The sequence below is a fragment of the Galeopterus variegatus genome, unplaced genomic scaffold, assembly GCF_000696425.1.
Source record: "Galeopterus variegatus unplaced genomic scaffold, G_variegatus-3.0.2 Scaffold688, whole genome shotgun sequence".
In the NCBI taxonomy this organism is placed as follows: domain Eukaryota; kingdom Metazoa; phylum Chordata; class Mammalia; order Dermoptera; family Cynocephalidae; genus Galeopterus; species Galeopterus variegatus.
The window spans coordinates 393,532-417,669 of NW_007726799.1; the positions used below are offsets into that span (position 1 = coordinate 393,532).

At 48.6% G+C, this 24,138-nt stretch overlaps 1 protein-coding gene across 5 annotated transcripts in view; it reads right to left on the minus strand.

Annotated features, from left to right (window-relative positions):
- WDR13 (WD repeat domain 13) overlaps window positions 1-11,619 on the minus strand; it is a 34,069-nt gene extending 22,450 nt beyond the window's left edge. The window contains exons 1-10 of one of the 5 annotated variants that reach the window (XM_008571446.1): window positions 11,402-11,468; window positions 11,045-11,124; window positions 9,760-10,000; window positions 8,990-9,099; window positions 8,738-8,868; window positions 7,900-8,207; window positions 6,843-7,023; window positions 6,608-6,749; window positions 6,347-6,523; window positions 4,919-5,037 (exon numbers count right to left, since the gene is read on the minus strand). In XM_008571446.1, coding sequence (XP_008569668.1) covers window positions 4,919-5,037; window positions 6,347-6,523; window positions 6,608-6,749; window positions 6,843-7,023; window positions 7,900-8,207; window positions 8,738-8,868; window positions 8,990-9,099; window positions 9,760-10,000; window positions 11,045-11,085 — 1,450 coding nt within the window. In that variant the 5' untranslated portion in view covers window positions 11,086-11,124; window positions 11,402-11,468. Of the gene's footprint in view, window positions 1-4,918; window positions 5,038-6,346; window positions 6,524-6,607; window positions 6,750-6,842; window positions 7,024-7,899; window positions 8,208-8,737; window positions 8,869-8,989; window positions 9,100-9,759; window positions 10,001-10,579; window positions 10,696-11,044 lie in introns of those variants that run through there. The other 4 variants (XM_008571445.1, XM_008571448.1, XM_008571447.1 and 1 more) reach the window with 4 other exon arrangements.
- Between the last annotated feature and the right edge of the window lie 12,519 nt (window positions 11,620-24,138).

Sequence of the window (24,138 nt, forward strand, 5' to 3'; positions counted from 1 at the left end):
TGTCACCGGCTGGCAATTCTCTGGGTCGTCTGGGGAACTGCGTTTCAGGCTTGAGGCCTGAGGGAAGTTTTCGGGTCTGTGTGCAGGGTGGGAGGTGTCTGGGCTGTCTGGGGGTCTCTGTCGAAGTCTGTGAGGTCTCTGGGTTGTTTGGGGATCGCCTCTCAGGCTCTGAGGTCAATAGGTGGACGGGTCGTCTGTGTCCCAGGCTATGAGGTCTGTCGGCTGCCAGGGGGAATGTGTTTGACGCTGTGTGTTCTCTGAGCTGCTCGGGGGTCTGTGTGTAACGCTTTTGGTCTCTGGGCTGTGTGGGGATCTGTGTCTTGAGGCATGAGTTCTGTGGGCTGTTTGGGGGCCTGTGTGCAAAGTGTAAGGTCTCTGGGGTGTTTGCAGCTCTGCGTATCAGGCTGAAAGGTCTGCAAGCTGGGTGGAGGTCCGTGACTGACCACGTGAGGTGTCTGAGCTGACACGGGCTCTGTGTGTCAGGAGCTGGGTCTTCTTTGTGGTCTGGGGATCTGTGACAGAGGCTGTGAAATCTCTGGGCGGTTTCGGGGTGTGTGTCTCAGGCTCTGATGTCTGTCGGCTGCGTGGGGTATCGGGATTTAGACTGTGTGTTGTCTGCGCCGTGTGGAGGTCTCCGTGCGACGTTTTCGGTCTCTGGGCTCTGTGGGGGTCTGTGTCTCAGGCTGTGAGCTCTCTGGGTTGTCTGGAGGGCTCTATGTCAGGCGTTGAGATCTCTGGTCAGGGTTGAGCTGTGTGTGCAGAGTGGCACGTGTCCGGGCTCTTTGGTGGTCGGTGTGTGAGGGTGCCAAGTCTCTTGGCTGTACCGAGGCTTCGACTGGAGCCCGTGTAGTATCCGGGCTGTTGGTGGGTCTGTGTCTCCGGCCGTGAGGTCTGCGGCCCACGGAGGGGTTGTGTTTCAGGCCTGAGGTCTCTGGGACGTTTGGGGGTCTGTGGCAGAATGGGACGTCTCTGGGCTCTATTTTGGTCTCTGCCGGAGGCTGTGAGGTCTGGTGGCTCTATGGGGGTGTTCATTTGAGCCTGTGTAGTGTCTGAGCTGTTTGTGGCTTTGGGTCTCAGGCTGGGAGGTCTCTGGGTCGTGTGGGGGTCTCTGTCTCAGGCACTGAGATCTCTGATAAGTTCTGAGGTCTGTGTGCAGAGTGTGAGGTCTCCGGGCTCTTTGCGGGTGTGTGTCCCATGCTAGGAGATCCCTGCGCTACTTGGCAGTCTGAGTTTCGGGGCTGTGCGATCCGTGACGTTACCGCGTGCGCTGGCACAGTGTGAGGTGTCTGGGCTGTTTGGGGGACTGGGCCTGAGGCTGTGAGGTCTCAGGGCTGTTTGGGGGTCTCTGTCTGAGCCTGCGAGGTCTGTGGGCTGTTTGGAAGTTTTGCCTCAGGCTTCATAATGTCGGGGCATTTATCTGTCGGTGTGTACGAGGCCGTGAGGACAGTGGACTTTTGGTGGGTGTGTGTCGTACGCCGTGAGGTCTATGGCCTGCTGCGGGTGTGTGTCTCAGTCTGTGAGGTCTCTTAAGTTGTGGTTGGGTTGGAGTCTCAGGTTGTGGGGCCTCTAGGCTGTTTGTGGGTTCCTGTCTCAGGCTGTGAGGGTTCTGTCTCTAGGCAGTTAGTGGACCTGAAGCTGAGGCCGTGAAATCTCTGGGCTGTTTGGGGGTCTGCGTCTGAGGCTCAAAGGACTCTGGGATGTATACGTGTCTGTGTGCAGAACGCGAGGTGTCTGGGCTCTTTGTTCGTCAGCGAAATCTCTCGAGTCTATGAGGTCAGTCAGGTGCCACGGGGAATGTGTTTGAGGCTGTGGTTTCTCTGAGCTCCTCGAGAATCTTTGTGGTTACGTCTCTGGGCTGTGTGGGGGGTTGTGCCTTGAGGTATTAGTTCTGTGGGCTCTTTGGGGGTCTATGTGTAAAGTATAAGGTATATTGTGTGTTTGTAGCTCTGTGTATCAGCCCGTGAGGTCTGCAAGCTGTTTCGAGGTCTGTGAGTGACCCCATGAGGTGTTTGAGTTGAGATGTCCTCTGTTTGTCAGTATCTGGGTCTTCTGGGCAGTCCGGGGTCTGTGGCTGTGAAATCTGTGGTCTGTTTTCTGGGTCTGTGTGTCAGGCCGGTAGGACTCTGTGGTTTGTTTATGTCTGTGTATAGAACATGAGTTGTCTTGGCTGTTTATAATCGATGTCTGTCACTATGAAATCTCTGGACTCTTTTAGGGTTTACCTTTGAGTCTCTAGGTGTCTTAGCAGTTTGTTTTCTCCATCTGTGATGTTTCTGGTCTGTTTAGTGCCTGCCTGTCAGGCTGAGAGGTCTCCGCGTTCTTTGGGGATCTGTGTCTAAAGCTGTGAGGTCTGTGGAGTATATAAGGGTCGGTGTCCCGGGCTGTGAATTCTCTGTGATGTTTGAGGGTCTGAGTCTCAATGTGTGATGTCTCTGGGCTCTTTGGGGGTTTGTGTTGCAGGCAGGCAATTCTTGGGGTCATCTGGGGGCCTGTGTTTCAGGCTTGAGGTCTGTGGGACGTTTTGTGTTCTCTGGCAGAATGTGACATCTCTTGGCTCTATTTTGGTCTTTGTGTAAGGTTGTGAGTTCTCATGGCTGTTTAGTCGTGTTTATTTGACCATGTGTAGTATCTAGGGTGCTTGTGGGTTTTTGTCCCATGCTGTGAAATATCTGGGCATGTTGGGTATTTATGTCTGAATCTCTGAGGTCTCTTAGCTGTGTGGTTTCTCGCTCTGACGTTTCTGGGATGTTTGTTGTCTGCATGTCAGGCTGTGAAATCCATGGGCTGTTTGGGTGGTCTGTGTCTCAGGCTTTGAGAACACTGTGATGTTTTGGGGTCTGTATGCAGAGTGTGAGGTCTCTGGGCTCTTTAGTGGTCTGTGTTTGAGGCTGTGAGATCTTGTGTCTGGTCTTCATTTGAGTTTGTGCAGTCTGTCGGCTTTTCGTGTTCTGTGTCTCTTGCTCTGAGGTCTCACATCTGTCTGGGGTTCTGTGTCTCTGGCTGTGAGGATTGAGATTTGTTTAAGGCACTGTGTACAGAGTGTGAGGTCTCTGTAATGTTTGGGGGTCTTTATCTCAGGCTATGAAGTCTCTGGGATGTTTGGGGGTCTGGTCTCAGGATGTGAGGTCTCTAGGCTGTTTGTGGGTTTGCGTCTCATGCTGAGAGGTTTCTAGGTTGTTTGGTAGTCTGTGTTTCAGGCTCTGAGGTCTTTGGACTGTTTGGGGTATGATGTTTCAGGCTGTGTCTTCTCTGAGGTGTTTATATGTCTCTATGCCAAAATGTGAGTTCTCCGGAGTGTTTGTGCATCTGAGTGTCTGGCTGTGAGATCTCCAGGCTATTTGGAAGTCTGTGTCAGGCTTTTAAATCTTTGGATAATTTGTGGGTCTGTGTCTCAGGCTTTGAGGACGCTGGGATGTTTTGGGGTCTCTGTACTGAGTGTGAGGTCTCTGGGTTCTTTGGTGGTCTGTGTTTGAGTCTGTGAGTTCTCATGGCTGTTTGTGGGGTTTTATGAGCCTGTGCAGTCTGTGGGCTTTTTGTGGGTCTATGTCTGAGGCTTGAGGTCTCAGATCTGTTTAATGGTCTGCAACTCAGGCTATGTGTTCTCTTAGCTATATGGGGGATCTGTGTCTCAGGCTGTGAGGTCTCTGGGATGTTTGGGGTCTCTGTCTGAGTTCCCTGAGGTCTCACTTATGTTTGGGGGTCTATGTCTGAGGCCGTGAGGCCTCTAAGCTGTATGGGGTCTGTGTTTCAGTCTGTGAGATATCTGGGATGTCTGAGAGTCTGCTCTTAGGCTGTGAGGTCTCTGGGTCATTTGGGGATCTATGTCTTAGGTTTTGAGGGCTCTGGGCCATTAGAGGATCTACAGCTGTTAGGTTCTGGCCTATTTGGGGGTCTGCATCTAAGGCTGTTTGGTCACCGGCCTGTGTGGGAGGTCTGTGTATGAGGCTGTGCATTCTCTCGGATATTTGGTTGTCTGTGTCACAGTCTGTGAGTTCTCTGGTCTGTTTTGCAGTAAGTGTGCAGAGTGTGAAGTTTTTAGCTGGTTGAAGGTCTCTGACTGAGGCTATGTGGTCTCTGGGTTGTTTGGGCAGGGGTGTGTCATAGGCTCAGAGTGTTCTGGGTTGTTTGGAAATATGTGTTTCATGCTGAGGTCTCTAGGCTGTTTTAGTATTTGTGTTTCAGGCTGTAAGGTCTGTGGATTGTTTAGGGAACTATGTCCAGATCGTGAGGTCTCTGGAATGACTGGGGGTTTGCGTGTCAGGCTATAAGGTTTCTGAGATATCTGGAGGTGTGTCCCAGGTAGGAGTCCTCTGGGATGCCTGGACATCTGCATTTCAGGCTGTGAAGTCTCTGGCCAGTTTGAGGGTTTGTTTCTTAGACTGTAAGGTCTGTGGTTTGTTTGAGAGGCTTTGTCCAGAGTGTGACTTCTCTGGCCTGTTCAGGGGTCTGTGTCTTAGCCTGTGAGGTCTGGACTATTTGGGGGTCTCTGTTGAGGCTGTGAGGTCTCTGGCCTTTCTGGGAGTCTGTGTCTGAGGCTGTGAGGTCTCTGGGCTTTTTGGAGTCTGGGTCTTAGGCTGTGAGATCTCTGAGCTTTTTGGAGGTGAGTGTTTCTGGGAGTCTGTGTCTGAGGCTGTGAGGTCTCTGGGCTTTTTGGAGTCTGGGTCTTAGGCTGTGAGATCTCTGAGCTTTTTGGGGGTGAGTGTTTGAGGCTGTGAGGTCTCTGGGCTGTTTGGAGTCTTGTCTGAGGCAGTGAGGTCTCTGGGCTATCTGGGAATGTGATTTAAAAGTGTGATTTCTCTGAGCTGTTCAGGGCTGTCAGTCCATTAGTAGTTGTGAGCCAGGAATTGAAGGCATCAGGGTGTCACGATGTTTGAGCCAGGTGGGCACCAGCCCTGGTCCCTACCCCCACAAGACTTACCCACGCAGGCCCCCTGGCGGAAGGACATGAGCGGGCAGAAGATGCTGCGCACAGGGTGTGAGCTCTGCTCAATAGGAAAGCTTCTCTTAAGCTGCAGGGTCCCCTCGTTATCCACTACCCTGAGGGGAGGATGAGAGAGTGGGTCAGGGTGTAGCTTCTGCCCAGAAAGAGGACCAGTGGTGGGCCAGTCTGTGTCCCCACCCCTGGGCCTGAGTTCCTTTCAAGGTTTATGAAATCCTATCTTGCAACAGCATAAACCTGCAAGCATGGGCTAAAGTGCAAGTTAGTGACAGTTCAGACACCACTGCATCTGTTGAGGGTAGCCTCTGCAGTGTTGTTCACTAGTTTTTCTAAGGATCTCTACAAGATCTTGGCATTAAAATGGGTACAAAGAGAGGAAATGGCTGAACAAGCCTTGGTGCACCTGCACTGTGGAAAACTGCTCAGCCATTAAAGAAGATGAACTATAGCCACTGTGGGTGATCTGGGGGTTTCCATGACGCATTGCCAGGTGAGCAAAGCAAGATGTGGAAAAGGATGTAGGAAAAGCCCATTTCTGTAAAACATGCCTTCCCTAAAAATCATGAGGATGTGTGTGCACACCTAGGATCCAAGCAGAGAGAATAAAATATGGAAAGATACATGTTGTTAACATGCTATACTGTGGCAGGAGGAAGGAGAGAGGGGAAAGGCTAAGGAAATGGGCAGAAACTTAAGAGTACACTTCAATTAAAAAGTATACATAGGGCCGGCCTGTGGCTCACTCGGCAGAGTGCGGTGCTGATAACACCAAGGCCCCGGGTTCGGATCCCATATAGGGATGGCCGGTTAGCTCACTGGCTGAGCGTGGTGCTGACAACACCAAGTCAAGGGTTAAGATCCCCTTACCGGTCATCTTTTATTAAAAAAAAAAGTATACATAAGGGCTGGCCTGTGGCTCACTTGGGAGAGTGTGTTACTGATAACACCAAGGCCACAGGTTCGGATCCCTATATAGGGATAGCTGGTTAACTCACTTGGAAGAGCGTGGTGCTGACAACACCAAGCCAAGGGTTAAGATCCCCTTACCAGTCATCTTTAAAAATTAATTAATTAAAATTAAAAAATAAAAAGTATACGTGACACCAAGGTCAAGGATTTGGATCCCCATACTGGACAGCCACCAAAAAAGAAAAAACATATACAGATGCTCCTGGGCAGGATCTTTTGAAGTTCTTCAGGTCATTCCAACGTGTGGCCCAGGCTGAAAACTGCACTTGGTTAACATGAATGATGTGAATGGAGATAGCAAACCACCCCCACACCCAAAAAATAAGCCAAGGGGGAAAAAAAGGAAGGAAGGAAAACAGGTCTCTGCTGTAAGGGGCCCTAATCTATTTGATGCCTCAGTTTGCTAAACTGGAAAATGAAGATAATAACAGTACCCACCTCACAGGTTGGCTGAGGATTAAACAAGGTGATACATGGAAAGTGCTTCCAAACAGGGCCTGGCCACAGCGAGTATGGTATAAGTGCTTGCTACTGCAATCACTATTACTGCTACAACTGATATTGTCACTGCCGTCATCATGAGGAAACTGTATCTCCACCCTCAGTCGAGTCAATCTGATGGAGGACACAGGCTCCTGTCCAAGTCAGATGGAAGGGGCAGGCCCTCCATCCCCAGGTGGCCCTGCAGAGGGTACCCACCTATAGAGCAACAGCTTGTTGAGGCAGGCATTGATGAGCAGTGAGGGGTCCCGGGCCTCACGGCTGACCCAGGAGCGGGCAGAGATGCTAGTCACAGGGCTCCCCTCATGCACCACCAGACGCTTGGCTTTGGTCAGCTTCCCTGCAGCAGTGGAGGGAGGAGAGGCAAAGGTAAGGTTGTGTCCTGGGAGCACAGGAGGGTGTGCAACCAGACATAGGCATGTTGCCTGTCTACCTGTGGCCATGTCGAAGAGGAAGGAGAAGACACTGCCGCGGTCATCACCCGCCCAGAGCAGCCGGCCAGGGGCATCAAAGGACAGAGCGAGGACACGGCCTGTTAGCTTGCTGGAGCCACCCTTCACCTTCTTGCCCGTGGAGATGTTCACGACATGCACATTCTGCTTGGCATTCCCCACCTGTAGGCATAATGCTCCATCATCCTGCTCCCAGCCAGTCCCTCCTGGAGTCTGACCACAGTGGGGCTGCTGTTGATGGGACTAGCAGGTTCCTAGTAAAGTCTATAACAGCAGGGCTGTGGCAGGTAGCCCAGGTGACCCAGGCATGTAATCCTCTAGTCAGCCCTTCTTGCAATCTGCTCAGAGTAGGACAGCTGCTCTTGGGACTAAAGGGGCCTCATTAGAGCCATAACGCTACCACCTGGCTAGTCCCCTCTACAGTCTGAAAGCCACAGGGCTCTTTCAGGCCTATAATAATTGTTTCCCCTACTCCCTGACTGCTCCTTCCCGGAGCCTGTGGGGCTGCTGCTGCTGCTGCTGCTGAAATGGAAGGGATCCCAACCACATGCTCACTCTTGGCCAGTTCCCCTGTACTTCACCTCCCCCCACCGTCACCCCCCCCCACAGGGCCATGCCCAACTTTTCATTTCCTTCTCCTGCTCTCTGACCAATCTATCCTGGAGTCCAACCACAGTGGGGCTGCCACTAAGAGACCAGACATGGTTTCAGCCTCATCATCCTGTTCCCCAGCAGGAGCCCCTGCAGTTGGAAAACTGTAGGACTATGGCTGATGGGACCAAAGGTGTCCCAGAACTATGACCCTACCCCCGAGCAGTGGCCCCTGGAGTCTACCACACCAAGGCCATCCCAGACCAAGATCTGCATTCCCTCATCCTCTGACTTGGTTCCCTTTGAGTCTGACCACAGTGGGACTGCTATGATGGGACTAGGGGGCCCTAGACCCCCCCAGGCCGCCTCCTCATCCTCTGACCCCATCAGACAGCCCGCCTGAGCCAGCGTGCCCGCCCTTGGTGAGCTGGCACCCTGGATCCTGACCACAGTGAGGTTGTTGTTGACAGGCTGGAAGGTGCAGCAGAGCAGTTCAGCACCACTGGGGTCAGGGATCTCCCGGATGCAGCGGCCATCCTCAGAGGCCCAAATGCGCATGGTGGCATCAAGCGAGGTGGACACGAGGATGTCATTGGAGAGAGACCAGGCGAAGTCAGAGACACCACGGGTGTGGCCCCGCAGCACGCGGAGCACGGTGGGTGGGGCAGGCACCAGCTGGCACAGGGAGATGCTGCCGTCGAGTGAGCAGCAGGCCAGGCGGTGCCGGTCGTCATTGGCGAAGCGCACCCTTGGGACTGCAATGCCAAGGAGCCAGTTGTGGAAGTCAGCACACTCACTGGGTGAGTTCATTTATAAATAAGGGCTTTCCTTGGCTGACGTGGGAGCTGTAACCTCAGAATGCCTTCTACCTAAAGCTCCCTAAATCTCAGCAGGTACTTTGCAGATTGCAAAAGTCTTCTGCAGTGTGAAAAAGCTCCTAGGTCTTTGCAAGCACTTTACAATCACCAAGGTCTGGGCAGTTTGCAAGACCCTTGACACTCTATGGCCCACTCTGCCCTCAGCAAAGGCTGTGAACTCTCCCAAGCCACTCACCAACCCAAGTAGCCTGCTACAAAGCACTCCTTTAAGCTTCTGAGGCCCTTTATAGTACACAAAGTACCGAGACTTTGCAGACCACTTTGCAGAGAGTTTTTCAGTCTGTGAAAGTCTTTACTGATGGCAATTCCTCCTTTGGAGGTGTGCCAGGGGCCTTGCATTTGGAAAAGAGTGGTTGTCACAGCATGGGTAAACACTTGGTGATGGGACCTGCCACCTACTAGCTCACCTGCCTCATCCACGTGCTGGTCAAAGACATGGTACATGCCCGCAAAGGCGTAGTTCTCACTCAGCGATGTGTCCCCAGCCATGGCCCGACTTGCCTCTGCCACCGACGTGGGCACCACACTGCCAGGCGGCCTGGGCACCAAAAGGAAGTGGGGGGGTGACAGAAGGTAGGTGCAAGTGTTCAGCCTGTCATTGCCCCATGGCCCCTCTTCTCCTCACAAGCCCCCACCTCTCGGCTGCCTCTGTTGCATACCTGTCCTCATAAACGGCACGGTTCATCTGTGCCTGCAGCTGGTAGGAGCCGCGGCTGACAGAACGGCGGTGTCCACGGGCTCCCAGGGCCCGAGGATCATCCTCAAAGTCCTGCAAATGGAGAGCGTCAGAGTGGGTGCATCTTGAAAACAGGCCCTTAGAACCCTTGGGTCTGGAGCTTTCAAAATATACTCAGAAGCAAATCCCCTCTCACCATGTCCCCTGTCACCACCATCACTGCTTGTGTGCACTACTACAGTGGCTTCTTCACTAGTCCCCCTGCTTCCACCCTCGCCCTGCTCAACAGATACTCAATGTGTGTTTTCTGAACAAAGAATGAACATTCTTCCCCAGAAAATCACTTGACTCAGTCTCTGAGGTGACCAATGTCACCTCCTCAGAGCAGTCTTCCCTGATCAGCCCCATTAAAAATAGCTTCCCTCTGTCCCCCATACCAGTCCTTTTTTATCCCCCAAGTCCACTTTATTTTTCCATCTTAGCACTTCTCACTACTAGCCATGGTAATTATGGACTTGTTTATCTGGCTTGCTATATATTTATTGGCCTATTTAACTTGTTAATTGCCTGTTTATGGAGTTTGCTGTGTGTTTACTGACTTCTTTGGCATACTATCGCTTTTTGTCCTCTGCTGATGCTGAGAGCTAGGAATAGTGCCTAGTACGTAGCAGGTGCTTGACGAACATCTGTGAAGTGAATGTGTGGGTGTGGAGGCCAGTGGCACATACGGCAGGCAGTGTGGCAGGAGCTCACCTCCATGCGGTCAAGGGTAGTGCGGCTGCTGCGGACGATGCTGTTGCTGTAGGCACGAGCACTGCCTGGCTCGGAGAGGGGCCCGTAGCGCTGGCCCAGCAGCTGCCCCCGCAGCCTCAGGTACTGCCGACGCAGCGCTGGGGGATGGCCAGCCTTGGCATTCTCCCGCAGGAGCTGGCTGCGCCGACGAATATACTGGGTCCGGAACTGTGGAAATGTTGGTGTGCGGTACGCGTTGTACCTGTGGGGTCAGGAGGGAGGGCAGGCAGCAGGCACAGACAGAGGAATCAATCAGCTCAAGGGATAAGGCAGGAGAATGTGGTATGTGGCAGCAATTGGGGTCAGGGTGGCAAGAGAGATCAGCAGTGGTGATGGGGGCGAGTCTTCAATAATAATGGTCATGATGATGAGATCAGTATGGGGACAATGGAGTCAGTCTGCAGTTATGCTGGGGTCGGTATGGGGTGACTGAGTTAGTGCAGACAATAATAGGGGTCAGTCTAGCATGGTGACAAAAATCAGACTGGCATGATATTGAGAGTTAGTGCGGGTCAATGTGGTGGTGGTGTGGTGGTGTGACACTGAGGGTTAGTGTGGGTCCACGTGGTTGTGGTGGTGGTAGTGGTGTCACACTGTGGAAGTGATGATAGTAAGAGAAGTCTGGGGTACAACACTGGAAGCTTCATCCCACCTCCCAAAGGCAGCCTCTCTGCCCATGCCCAAATCTGACCGCATTTCCCAACATGCTCTTTAGAACCCTCTCCCGCCAGGCGGGCTCACTGTTGGAGTGCCCCCACACCCTACTACTGTGCATGCTCACCTCCGGCATGCCCACGCTGCCTGCCGCATAAGACAAGTTCGCCGCCCAGTCTCACTTATCGCCATTGCGCATGCACCACAGTAAGTTCCGCTCCCTTGGGTTTTGACCCCACGCCTCACCTCGCGTCTACTGCTAAGAGTGGTGGTAGTGGTGTCACACTGTGGAAGTGATGATAGTAAGAGAAGTCTGGGGTACAACACTGGAAGCTTCATCCCACCTCCCAAAGGCAGCCTCTCTGCCCATGCCCAAATCTGACCGCATTTCCCAACATGCTCTTTAGAACCCTCTCCCGCCAGGCGGGCTCACTGTTGGAGTGCCCCCACACCCTACTACTGTGCATGCTCACCTCCGGCATGCCCACGCTGCCTGCCGCATAAGACAAGTTCGCCGCCCAGTCTCACTTATCGCCATTGCGCATGCACCACAGTAAGTTCCGCTCCCTTGGGTTTTGACCCCACGCCTCACCTCGCGTCTACTGCTAAGCCTTGCTGCCACACCGCGGCCATTCCCCGGCCTCCTCTTCTGGCGTGTCCGCCCGCGGGAGCCTGCAGGACAAAGGCCTGGAATGTCAGCGTCCCAAGCAAAGGAATTTAGTTCCGTCCCTTAACGCCAGGTGAACGTTGCCATAGACACCAAATCCTTCTACGCCGGGGATGTCGCGGAATCCCACCCGTCAGTTAACATGGTCATCACCCCCAGCCCTGTCCTTCTAGGGCAGCGCCTGGGTGAGTCACAGAGGCGACTCACACCTGACCCCGCCTTCCCCAGTCGCCATAGCAACGCCCCACCCCCACCTAGCAATCCTTGCTTGACATTCCCCACCCATCTTGCCCCCTCCGCTCTCTGCCTTCCATTCTCGGGTCCAAGAGCATAGCCCGGGATCGGGGACCACCTCCGGGGCTGCCTCCAGCTCTTGAGGCCCCCGGGGCGGCCCTGAGACCAGTGTCGACCGTTCCTTCTATCGGTGTTCTCCCTCTCTCAGGCTCCAGGCAAGATGGCCGCCTGCTACCAGAAAGAGCTGCCGAGCGCACAGCGAATCGATAGGAATCCTTCTCAAGGCGTGGGAGTCTCGCAGGCGCACTAAGGGACAGTAACTTCCGGCACAAGGACATAGGCTCCACCTCTTTTCTTCCCACGCCCTTAATGGCACTTTTTCTATACACAAGGATAATGTCCATGGGCCACAGGGACAGGGGTGAGTCTTCAAATCACGCACTAGAAATCAGAAATACGACTTAAAAAAAAGAGGAAACACGACTTTCTTTTGAAAGAGTGATGTAGGCAGCTTTTTAGCAACACAGTCTCGGCCAAGCAAAACTTCAATAGTAGAATAAAAAACAATCATACATGCAGAGACTCCTAGAAAGTTCCCCAGGTCTTAACAGTAACTGGAGGGCCTCCGGACACCCCCGGGATGAGAAGAAGTAGGTTGTGTGTGCGTGACTGGGAGTGTTTGGACTTGCATACCCCCAAGAAGCTTGAGGCTTGAGTATCTGAAGGCAGAAGACAATTACGCAAAACAAGCTTTGGGGTTTGGATCCAAGGAGGCTATCCGAAATCATCTTTATTTCAACTTCAAAAGGAAACTGTGGGGCTGGCCAGTTAGCTGAGTTGGTTAGAGTGCGGTGTGTTAACACCAAGGATCCCGCATCGGCCAGCAGCCAAAAGAAAAAAGAATCAAAAGGAAGCTGCATCTCAAACTGTTCATCTTAACATCGTCAGGATAAACAGAATTCACAAGGTTGAAATACAAGGCTTAGTAGTTTCCTATTGGATCTTAACATCAACTGACAATTTTTAAAACTACTATTTTTCTCACTATTTTTATAACAAATACAATCAACTGAACGATGTTTTAAAACCACCTGTTACCAGCCAGCCACCAAAACAGAAAAAGATAAAGCCACCTGAAAGGAGGAGACACATCCAAAAGTATTACCCTTTTTCTTTTCTTTTTTTTTTAAAAGATGACCGGTAAGGGGATCTCAACCATTGGCTTGGTGTTATCAGCACCACGCTCACCCAGTGAGCTAACTGGCCATCCCTATATAGGATCCGAACCCGTGGCCTTGGTGTTATCAGCACCACGCTCACCCAGTGAGCTAACTGGCCATCCCTATATAGGATCCGAACCCGTGGCCTTGGTGTTATCAGCACCACGCTCACCCAGTGAGCTAACTGGCCATCCCTATATAGGATCCGAACCCGTGGCCTTGGTGTTATCAGCACCACGCTCACCCAGTGAGCTAACTGGCCATCCCTATATAGGATCCGAACCCGTGGCCTTGGTGTTATCAGCACCACGCTCACCCAGTGAGCTAACTGGCCATCCCTATATAGGATCCGAACCCGTGGCCTTGGTGTTATCAGCACCACACTCTCCCAAGTGAGCCACGGGCCGGCCCTAGTATTACCCTTTTTCTGTGTTCTAACAAAAATAGATCACATTGTGTTGTATTGACTTAGTACCGCCTTTGTCCATGTAACTAAGCTATCAGTGTCTTCTCATGATATTAAATACCCTTATATAACATGATTGCTAAAGAATAAACCGTATTTCACTGCACAAACGTGTAACCTTAAGAAGAACAACTAACATTTATTGGACAATGTTCAAGGTGATTATATTAATTCATTTAATTTTTTTTTGGCTGCTGGCCTGTACAGGGATCCAAACCCTTGACCTTGGTTGTTATCAACACTGTACTCTAACCAACTGAGCTAACCGGCCAGTCCCATTTAATCTTAATAAATGAATATTGTGGGTCCTATTACTATCTCCATTTTGCAGATGAAGAGTTCAATGGTGACATTTTATTGAACTGGTCCGTTGGTGACCAGCATTGGGTTTATTTCTGTGTTCTTTTTTCACCATAAAGGATGCCATAATAAATGTCTTTCCCATTCACTTCTATCCTCCCTGGACAGAGCCACGCCCTTTCATCCCACCACTCTGCTTCCAAAGAAACATGACAGTAGGAAATCACAGGAGAGTTAGGGATGCCTGGGGGATTTACTGTCTCACTGTTGGAATTAATTATTTTGTTGTCATTTTTATAATATTCATATATTAAAATTGCAAAATATTTAAAAACCTCATCCTATAAGGATATAAGATACTAAATAAAACAATCTAATGACAGGGTTGTTGTAAGTATGAATTAGTTATTAATGCACATAGTGTTTATAGCATCTATTCTATGGATGTTTGCTATTGTTTCAAGAGACAGTACAATGAGTTTCAGAAGGCAGTATAACTTGGCCACTGGCACAGGCTCTGCCAGCTTTGAGCTATGTGGTCTTCGGCAAGTCACATAACCTGTCTGTGACTTAGTCACCTCACCTGAAAAACAATTGTCTCAGAGTTGTTGTGAGGAGTAAATGAGTTAATACTTGTAAAGCTTAAACTAGCATTTGGAACAGAGAAAATGTCCACTAAATGTTGACTATTATTAGTTGTTTTAAAAACTTTCCCAGTAACACATCCGCCAGCCAGAGGTAGTTCTGGTGCAGAAGTTATGTGAATTAGAATGACCACAGCCACCTCTTGCATTTGTTATGTACTTTGTATTTTATGATTTTTTTTAACATTTACATATTCTCATTATATTAAAAATGTGTTTTGAACAGCATGCTGATGGCAGAAAGCACTCTCAGTTTATTGGGAGTTTGGAGAGAAAGGGGCAGATTTATCTCCATGAATGACAGGTCAGTGGGTGGGGGAAAGAAGGATCTCAGGCCTGGGGGTATCAAGTTACCAGAAGCAGCTCCAAGAGTTTGTGAGTTAGTGACCTTCATTACAGTTGTGACTTCAAGAAAAGGAGCTAAAGTTCATGGGGGAGCCACAAGTCCCATTCACTCTAACAGAATCCAGGGCTATTTTACTGTCAGAATGACGGTTGAGGATCCCAGACAAATGTACAACAAAAAAAGATTTGGGCATAAAAGACAGGTAAGCCAGAGCTGTTAGAACATATGGTCATCATAATAGTGACTCCAATGGTGGGAGAAACAGGCAGGGGCCATGTCTTTTCCAGACTCCTCCTTCCTTCTTGAGCCTCCTGGCTATTTGGTCCCAGAGTTGAGAAATGCAAAGGAAACCACTGGGCCACACTGGTTATGTCTGCTTTTCACTACTACCACAGGCTGAAAGGAAACCTTAAGTTAGGCCCCATCTTCAGGAGACAAAGTGGAACATGACTTGAGGGAAAGTACAGGTGGCTGGGCTAATGGAGTATGCTGAGAATCAAGGCCAGATAGTGAAAAAGGAGGAGCCATGGATCTGAGGTATAATTGGAGTGAAGACACTGAATCCTCATTCACTTATCTCAGTCCTGAAGTTTCTTCCTAAATGGGGCAAGTAGGGGTTGGGATGTGAGGTCATAACTTAAATTTCACCATTTCCTGATGGGAAAACATTTGCCTATGAAGCCAAAATTTTCACAACTCCAAAAGTCTTAATGGTGACAACTCCCCATGGCCTGGGTCAGAATTGAGATTCCCGTGGTGGGGAAAAGCCTCAACAGACCACTTGAGCAGCCCCCAGGATGCTGAAATAATGAGCCAGCCTTTCATAAATAATTCCTCAGCCCCTACTAGGTGCCAGTCACTAGGAAACAGCAGTAACTAGGACAAAATGGTCCCTGTTCTCATGGAGTCACCATTCTAGCTGCCCGGATAATAATAATAAGACAATTTAAGAAATTGTTATCTACTGTAAATAAAATAGCAGTTTGGGGGCCAGCCCGGTGGCGCACTGCTACAGTGCGCCGCTTGGGAGTGCGGCGGCGCTCCCGCCGAGGGTTCGGATCCCACATACAGACCGGCCGCTCACTGGCTGAGCGAGGTGCGGGCGCAACACCGAGGGTTGTGATCCCGTTGCCGGTCCCGGTCTGGTACGGGCGCGACACTGAGGGTTGCGATCCATTGCCAGTCACGAAAAAAGACAAAAAGGAAAAAAAAAAATAGCAGTTTGGTTAGTGTTGCGGGGGGCGGAGGAGGGGAGAAATAAATTTGAGCTGGAACCATAATGATAAGGAGCCAGATACACAAAGCTCTAGACTACCAAGTATGAGGAGAAGGTGGCCAGTGAGGCCCACCAGCGATCGATTCAGAGCAGAAAGAAATCACTTCACAGAGGTAGGACTGGGGTCACTCTGGTCTCATGATCTCAACTCAACCTGCCCAGTAAGGGACTCTGGGCCACACTATGGGCCTGGGAAAGATCAGACCCTCGGTTTGATATCATAGTCACAGGCAAGTATAGCCTAAGTGCGGACAGCCCTTCACTCTTCTCATTTTTTCCCGCTAATGCATTGAATTATATCTCACGCTTTTCAAATGTTAAGCCACACCTGCTGTTCAAGTACTAACCACCTGGTGTAGTGACAGACTGCATTTACTGAGTGCTTACTACATCTATCTTACGTAACCGTCACAACCCTAATGAGGTAGGTATGACAGTCAGCCGCATGTTGAAGATGAAGGAAGTGAACCCTAGAAGGGATTACTGCCCACGGCCACAGATGTAGAAAATATTAGAACTAGTATCTGGACTTGGGCAGGAAGTCAAACCGGACTAAGCTGCTTATCCTTGGCACCAGAAACCACCAACCCCTGCTAATCGGCTGACAACAGTGCTCCATCCCTCTCCTCTCTACATCCTGGCATTAAGTCCTACATCTATTTCCACTCCTTTCTCTCTTCTGACCCCCCGATATATCCACCCTGAAGAACACGATGGCTTCCAACTGCTGTGAGCTGGTCTCCTTGGCCTCCTCTCCATCTCGTCCTTTAGCGCTTACTCCATCTGGTTATGCTCCAGCCACACCAGCTTCCTGTCACATTCTCTGAAAACCGTACAAACTGTTCCTAGTATCAGGAATGCTCTGTCTTGTGCACTCACTTCACTGACACTTTTCCCTATCCCATAGTAAAGTTACTACTAACAAGCACTTTACATAAATAGAAAACCTTATTTAATCCTCACAACAGCCGTGACAAGTTGGCACTACTACCATCCCATGTCACAGATGAGGAAATGAAGGCAAAGAGATGAAGGGACCTGCCCAAGGTCACTTAGCCACTAAACGATGGAGTTGGATTTACACCCAGGCCCCCTGGCTCCAGAATCCTCCCTTAACCATTGTACTAACACCAACTGTCAAGTTACTTTGTGTGAACTCCTCTAGTGCGGATGCCTAACAAGTACTTTCTCACATCCCACCCCACTTCATGTGATCTGTCAGCAAATCTTGCCAGTTCCACTTGAAGAATATACCAGTACCCGACTTCTCCTCTCCTCTCCACTGCACTGTGCCACCACCTGGACTACTGCAGCCACCTCCTCACTGCTTTGTCTTCGGCTCTCCCTCAGTGTGTCCTCACAGCAGCCACAGGGATCCTGTTATAACCCAAGTCAGCCCGTGGCCCTCCTCGGCTCAGATTCCTGCCATGGCTCCCGTCTCTCTCAGAGAAAAAGCCAGTCCTCTCCGTAGCCCGCGAGGCCCTACAGGACCTCTGTGACCTCACTGGCCCCCTTGCTCACTCTGCTTCAGCCCCCTGACCTTCTTGCTGCTCCTCACACATGCCAAGCAAGCACCCGCCTCAGGGCCTTTGCACATGCTTGCCTTTGCCTTCTGCCTGTAATTCTTGCCCAGACGTCAAGGCAAGGTAAGGCTGACAGATTTGGCCAGTAAAGAAATGAGCCCTTGTTAGATTCAGATGTTACTTACAGCAAGAATAATCACTGATTCCTGCTCATGTCCCTTGCACTGGGCAACACTGAAACAAAAGGAGGCAAATGATTGCCCCACAGATGGTAGGGACACCCTGTTGCTGAGGAGCTAACTTCATGCTGCAGCTGAGCAGTTCTGTAGCCAAGTAAAGGGAAGGGAGGGACAGAAAGCCTCATACTTCACCGGAGCCTCGGGAGGCGAGAAGGAACTGTCTCATGATCGCCTCCATTGTAGACATGGAGGTGAGTGGGAAATGGACTCGCAGCAGCTCCTCACAAGCCTCTGTGCAGGGTTACAAGGATCACAGGGTGTTCTGCCAAGACTCAGATCAGCTCACCTGCATGGCCTATGTGGAGACGTACATAGGTGCCAGAGCACCATGACAGTCACTTCCTCCAACACACATACTCCTTGTTTGTTCTCCCTCCAACTTCAAATCTGTTGAAAAGTCATCTCCTCGGAGTCGCTTTCCCCTCCCATGGCTGCCCTGTGTAAAACAGCACGTCCCATCACTCTCACCCCCACCCTGCTTTATTTTCCTTCTTAATGCTTCCCATGTTCTAATGTTATACCACGCAGCAATTTTTTAGTTCATTGTATGGAGACCCCAACAATACATGATTCCTGAGGAAAAGAAATGTACCCATTGCTGTGTCCCTAGTATTATTATATGGAACACACAAATGCCAACATTTATTGACTCCATGTCAACTACCACTGTTCTAGGCATTTCCCATGTCTTAACTCATTTAATGGGCTACCTTTATTATCCCCATTTTATAAGCAAGGAGACAGGTTTTCAGAGTTACTTGGTTTTAGAGGAGAGAAGGCAGGACTTCTGATGCTGGGCAAAGTGATTGTCCTTCCACCTGAGCAAGCCAGTGAGGTCCTGAGGACTGTGATTGGGGAGGGGAAGCAAGAAGGGGTTCTAAGGCCAGTATCTGAAAAATATCAACTTAATTAATAAATGTCAGACGTTTATAGAACACGGATTCTTGAGGCCCTTGGAGTAGAAATGCCTGTAACTATGGAGAAGGCTTTTGGGGACAGGGCAGGCCAACAGAAAACACCTGATGACTACCCACCTCCCATGCCAGTGTGGAGGTCAAACAAACTGCACCCCTCATAGTTTTCTTTCTAACTTTTTATTACGAACTTTCAAACGTACTCACAAAAAAACCCCAGTATTGATATAATGAACCTTCATGTACCCATCGCCCAGATCCAACAATTATAAACATACAGCTTTTTTTCAACCTGCAGGCTCCATAATCATTGTAGTGGTTTGGGGTCAGCAGTTAGGATGCCTATTATCAAAAAGATTGCACGTAAGTGTTGGTGAGGATGTGGGGAAAGGAAATCCTAGTACACTGTTGGTGGGAATGTAAATTGGTACAGCCGTTATGGAAGACAGTATAGAGGTTCCTCAAAACATTAGAAATAGAACTACCATAGGACTCAGAAATCTCAGTTCTGGATATATATCCAAAAGAAATGAAATCACTATCTCAAAGAGATTATCTCACTCCCATGTTCACTGCAGCATTATTCACAATAGCCAAGATGGGGAAACAAACCAAATGTCCACGACAGATGAATGGATGTAGTAAATGTGGTATATATACACAACAGGATGTTATTCAGCCTTAAAAATGGAAGAAGTCAGGGCCGGCCCGTGGCTCACTTGGGAGAGTGCAGTGCTGATAACACCAAGGCCACGGGTTCGGATCCTATATAGGGATGGCTAGTTAGCTCACTGGCTGAGCATGGTGCTGACAACACCAAGCCAAGGGTTAAGATCCCCTCACCGGTCATCTTTTAAAAAAAAAAAAAGGAAGAAGTCTTGCTATTGCAACATGGATGAACATACAGGATATCATGCTAAGTGAAATAAGCTAGTTACAGAAAGACAAATACTGTGGCTCACTCGGGAGAGTGCGGTGCTGATAACACCAAGGCCACGGGTTCGGATCCTATATAGGGATGGCTAGTTAGCTCACTGGCTGAGCATGGTGCTGACAACACCAAGCCAAGGGTTAAGATCCCCTCACCGGTCATCTTTTAAAAAAAAAAAAAGGAAGAAGTCTTGCTATTGCAACATGGATGAACATACAGGATATCATGCTAAGTGAAATAAGCTAGTTACAGAAAGACAAATACTGCATGATCTCATTTACATGTAGTCTAAAGCAGTCAAACTCATAAAGAATACAATGGTGGTTACCAGGGGAAGGAAGGGGCAGGGGAAATGATGGTCAAAGAGTATAAACTTTGTTATGAGTAAATCTTGGAGATCTAATGTACAGCATGGTGACTATAGCTTATATTGTACTGTATTCTTACAATTTGCTGAGAAGATCTTGTGTTTTGCAGCTGGCTGGTACAGGGATTGAACCCTGGACCTTGGTGTTACTGGCACACCGTAACACAGCCAACGAGCCAGCCCAAGAGTAGATTGTAAATTAAGTGTTCTTACCACATACACACAAAAATGGTAACTATGTGAGGTGGTGGATGTGTTAATTAGCTTAAAGGTGACCATCATTTCAAATGTGTATGTTTATCAGATCATCTGGGCTGGCCGGTTAACTCAGTTGGTTAGAGGGCAGTCTTATGACATCAAGGTCGCAGCGTTGGGTCCCTGTTCAGGCCAGCCACAAAAACAAAAACAAACCATCTGTCTTATGCCTTAAATATACACTATTTTTGTAAGTCACACTTCAAAAGAGCTGGGGAAAAGCTTAAAAAAAAAAAAAAAAAAAAGATGAAGTTAGAAGCTCTGGATAGCTGAACACAGAGGTCCCTGGAGGTACACCCAGGGAGGGCATGGAAGCTCTTTGCCCCCTCCCATACTTCACCCTATGCATCTGTGTCCTTTGCAACATCCTTTATAATAAAATGGTAAATGTAAAAATGAAGCTAAAAATTGCAGTTTCTAAGTGACTAATAGCCAAGATTCACTCAACAGTTAAGTTTGAGGTAGAGGTACTGATCTTACAATGTGAATACTGACACATATATTACTTAAAAAACGTTTTCACATTATCTGTTGAACAAGGAAAAAGAAGTCTGCTGGGTGAATAGGTGAACTTGCTTTTCTCACTTACTGGATTTTTTTGGCAGCTGGCTTGTACAGGAATTGAACCCTGCACCTTGATGTTACCAGCACCATGCTCTAAAACCAACTGAGGCCAACCTCAAATGTGCCTATCTGAGAAAATCCAAGTTCTGGGCTAGCCAGTTAGCTCAGCTGGTTACAGCGTGGTGCTGGTAACACCAAGGTCCAGGGTTTGATCCCTGTACCAGCCAGCCACAAAAATAAAGATTCAAATAGGTACATTCCCTAAGGTTTTTGTATGTGTTAAACCTCACTGCAGACAAATCAGAGATATCAATATATAGACTGACTTTTTGGTAAGGTTAAGTAGCCAATTCTGTTTCATACATTGTGCACTTTGGCTATTATGGGGTGGTGTCCAAGCCACTATCAAAGGCAAAAATAGGCTCCATGAACTTGGATTTCAGTGCAGTCGGTTGATGCTAGAACTCCTGCTTCTAAACCCCTCTGCATTCCTCACTTTCTTACCAAATGGTTTCTGAGGTAGGACATGCCTGCTGTGTTACTTTATAACGTAAACAAGACTCATATGCTGATCTCCCAGCCTTCAGTATGAGTAAATGATTTAAGTAGGAAAAAACGGACTCTTCATCAGTGTATTAGAAATGTTTATTCAGAATGCCACAAATTGGTTTAACAATTTAGAAGCCTTAACTTTGTGTATACACTGTATATTAAGACCCATCCCGCCCACAGGACCTAGGGCAGCTCCACACTAGCAAACACTAGCACTTCTGCAGCAAACTGTGTCCATACTCACACTAAGCATTTGTGGTAAAACAAAGTTTACAAACAGGCTCAGGTCAGGTCTTACCAGCAAATCCGAAAATCCTTGGTTTTTCCAATCTGTGCACTCTGCACTATGACTAAGGAGTTATGGCCTGGTATGCTGGCTGAGGATGGGGAAAGGAAAGCAGCTGGGCAGGGACTCTGGCAGGTTTTATCTTGATAAGCAAATAAGAATGGCAGGAATACTGGCCACTGACTGTCATCCAATATGCCCTTTTACATATCCTAAGGTTCACAGCAACTTATTTTAAAAAGCTTTTTGAAAGTCATTTTCTACACACCTGCATAAATCCAGAATGTGGGATAAGGGTGTGGGAGTAGTTACCAAGACCAGAGACCTAGACTGTTCTAAACATTTTACATTTAATACCCCTAACTCCTCTGTAAGTTGAGTACTATTTCCAGTTTAACAGATGTTGAAACTGAGGCAGAGAAGAAATTAAGCTAGGAAGCAGGTCTGGAAACAGTGATTTCTGCCCAGGTGGGGTAGGAGAGGAGGGCTTGAAGATAAAACCAATTGCAGGCCATGTGTTTGGTCCTTGCAGGCCTTAGGATACATGTTCTCAAGGCATCTTTGAGTGTTTGGTGTCTCTAGTCTTGGTGGGTTCTTAGAAACATTTACATTACTGAGATGGTGATCAAACCAAAGCAGGGGACTAACAAGCACTTTAAGAGGCTTTGAATCTCGGGCCGGCCCGTGGCTCACTCGGTAGAGTGCGGTGCTAACACCAAGGCCGCGGGTTCGGATCCTATATAGGGATGGCCGGTTTGCTCACTGGCTGAGCGTGGTGCTGACAACACCAAGCCAAGGGTTGAGATCCCCTTACCGGTCATCTTAAAAAAAAAAAAAAAAAAAAGAGGCTTTGAATCTCAAATCCGGAATTTTCTCTATCAGGGATTGTAGCACCATAGAAAAGTAACTGGGCCCTCCCTGCCCTTTTCCTTAGAGCAAATACCCAGTAAGAGACTGGGCCTCTTTGGATCGGATTACCAGAAAGCACTTTCTGAAATCAGAAAAGCAGAGGTTGACAGTTATACAGGTCTATGAGGCTACTTACAGCCTTCGTTGATCCCACTTAGGGGATCATTTTGTTGCAATATTTTGGCTGATCATGGGATCCTACCTCAGGTGACACTGGGGATAAAGTACATCTCCCTTCCTGAGAGAGAGGGAGCAGAGGTTCTCCCCCCTCAACTACAAGGCACTAATAGTGGTCCTCCTGCCAGCCCCCACTGCCTCAGCTCCCCAAAAGCCCAGCACAGAATGCCTCTTCAGACTAAGTACCCACCTGGTGGGGTTAGCCACAATGCCCCATAACCTGGGCCTGGCTCAGTGGGCAAGGCAGGAAGCCTGGGAAGTTCCTGAATCTCTATCCACCCACCAAAGCAAATTCATGACTGTTTGGAAAAAGTGTCCTTGGGGCTGTCCCAACTAGTGGGAGACCAAGGAGGGAGACTGGGACTCACAACTCATGGGGCTCTGTGCTGTCCACGAATGAGGGAATAAGGCACCTTAGGATAATAAGAACCTCGAGCCTGCAACCTGGTGGTACTTGGCTCAATACCGGCCAGTGGAAGCCACAGACATAATTAACTTTTGTTCTAAACTGGAAGCAATGGAGAGACAATGCCCATGGGGCCCCAATACAGATGCTACAACCATGGCTCAAGGGAAAAGTGAACTGAGGAACTAAGACTAGCCAGAGGAACAAAAATCAAACAGGTCATCACCACCACCTTACCACCCAAGACACACACACTGAGGAAGACAATCCCTCTGAAAGCTTTGCCAACTGTTCTCAAAAGATTTACGTGTCTGTCCAATTCACTTAGCTCTCCACAGAAAATGTAAATTGCATACGAGGCTGAGGCACGTAGAGGTCAAATATCTGGGAAACAGAGCCCTGATTGGATTCAGATTCCATGATCCAAATCTGAGCTCTTAAGAGTCCTATTTTCAAACCAGGTTTCCTTAATGTGTATAACACAAAGGTGAATTCAGTTTACCTCCCCCCATACCCCATCACTTCAGGGGAAGGAACAAGCACCACTCCGTTTTTATGACAAGGCTTTGCTCATGCCACAAGATTAGGTGCTTACATTCTCAGAACAATCCTGTGAGGAAGGCGCCCACGAGAAGCTAGTGAGATTCAAACCCAAGCAAAAACTAATTAAGATGATGGGACCAAGAGACCATTTAAGGAAACCAAATTCCAGCCATAAGGGGATTTTCATGTGTACCCACCACACCTCAGGCTTCAACATATACCCAATCCCAAGCTCAACCAAACTTTGAAACTTGAGGTTTCTGCCCTTTTGGCAGTCCCTACCAAATTTTTTTCCAAGTTTCCCTCCTCCTGACCTGCCTCTATTTTTAATTTGCAAACTGGGTTGAGTAAGGAAAAACCACTATTAGTATATCAATTGGTTCTCAGGTTTCATCTTTTTTAATCAGCTCCTTGGAGGACATCCTAAACACTACATGAAACACAACAGAATTTTTCTTCCAGTATTAAAAATGACATTCACGAACATTTTTAAGACACTCTTCCACATAATTACGGTGGTGATCTTGAGTAAAAAAAACACCTCTAAGCAATTGTGTTCTTGATGCAAATTTTTTATAGGTACATTCAGAAACTGCTTCCTAACAACAAATATTGTGTACAGGTTTTAAAATGTTCCTAGATATACATTAATTTTTTTAAAAAAATCAGTCTGGCCCAACATTTTTTTTGCCAGAACCAATAATCCTGAGATCCCAAACTAAACTGGTAAAAGGAAAATACCAACTCTTATGCCAGAATTTATCTTTACATGAGAGAAAAAATCTTAAAAAACACATGGAACTTTCTAAAAGATCTTTTTAACAAGCAACCTTGGGAGCTCAATTCAAAAATAGAAGTCGAGATACT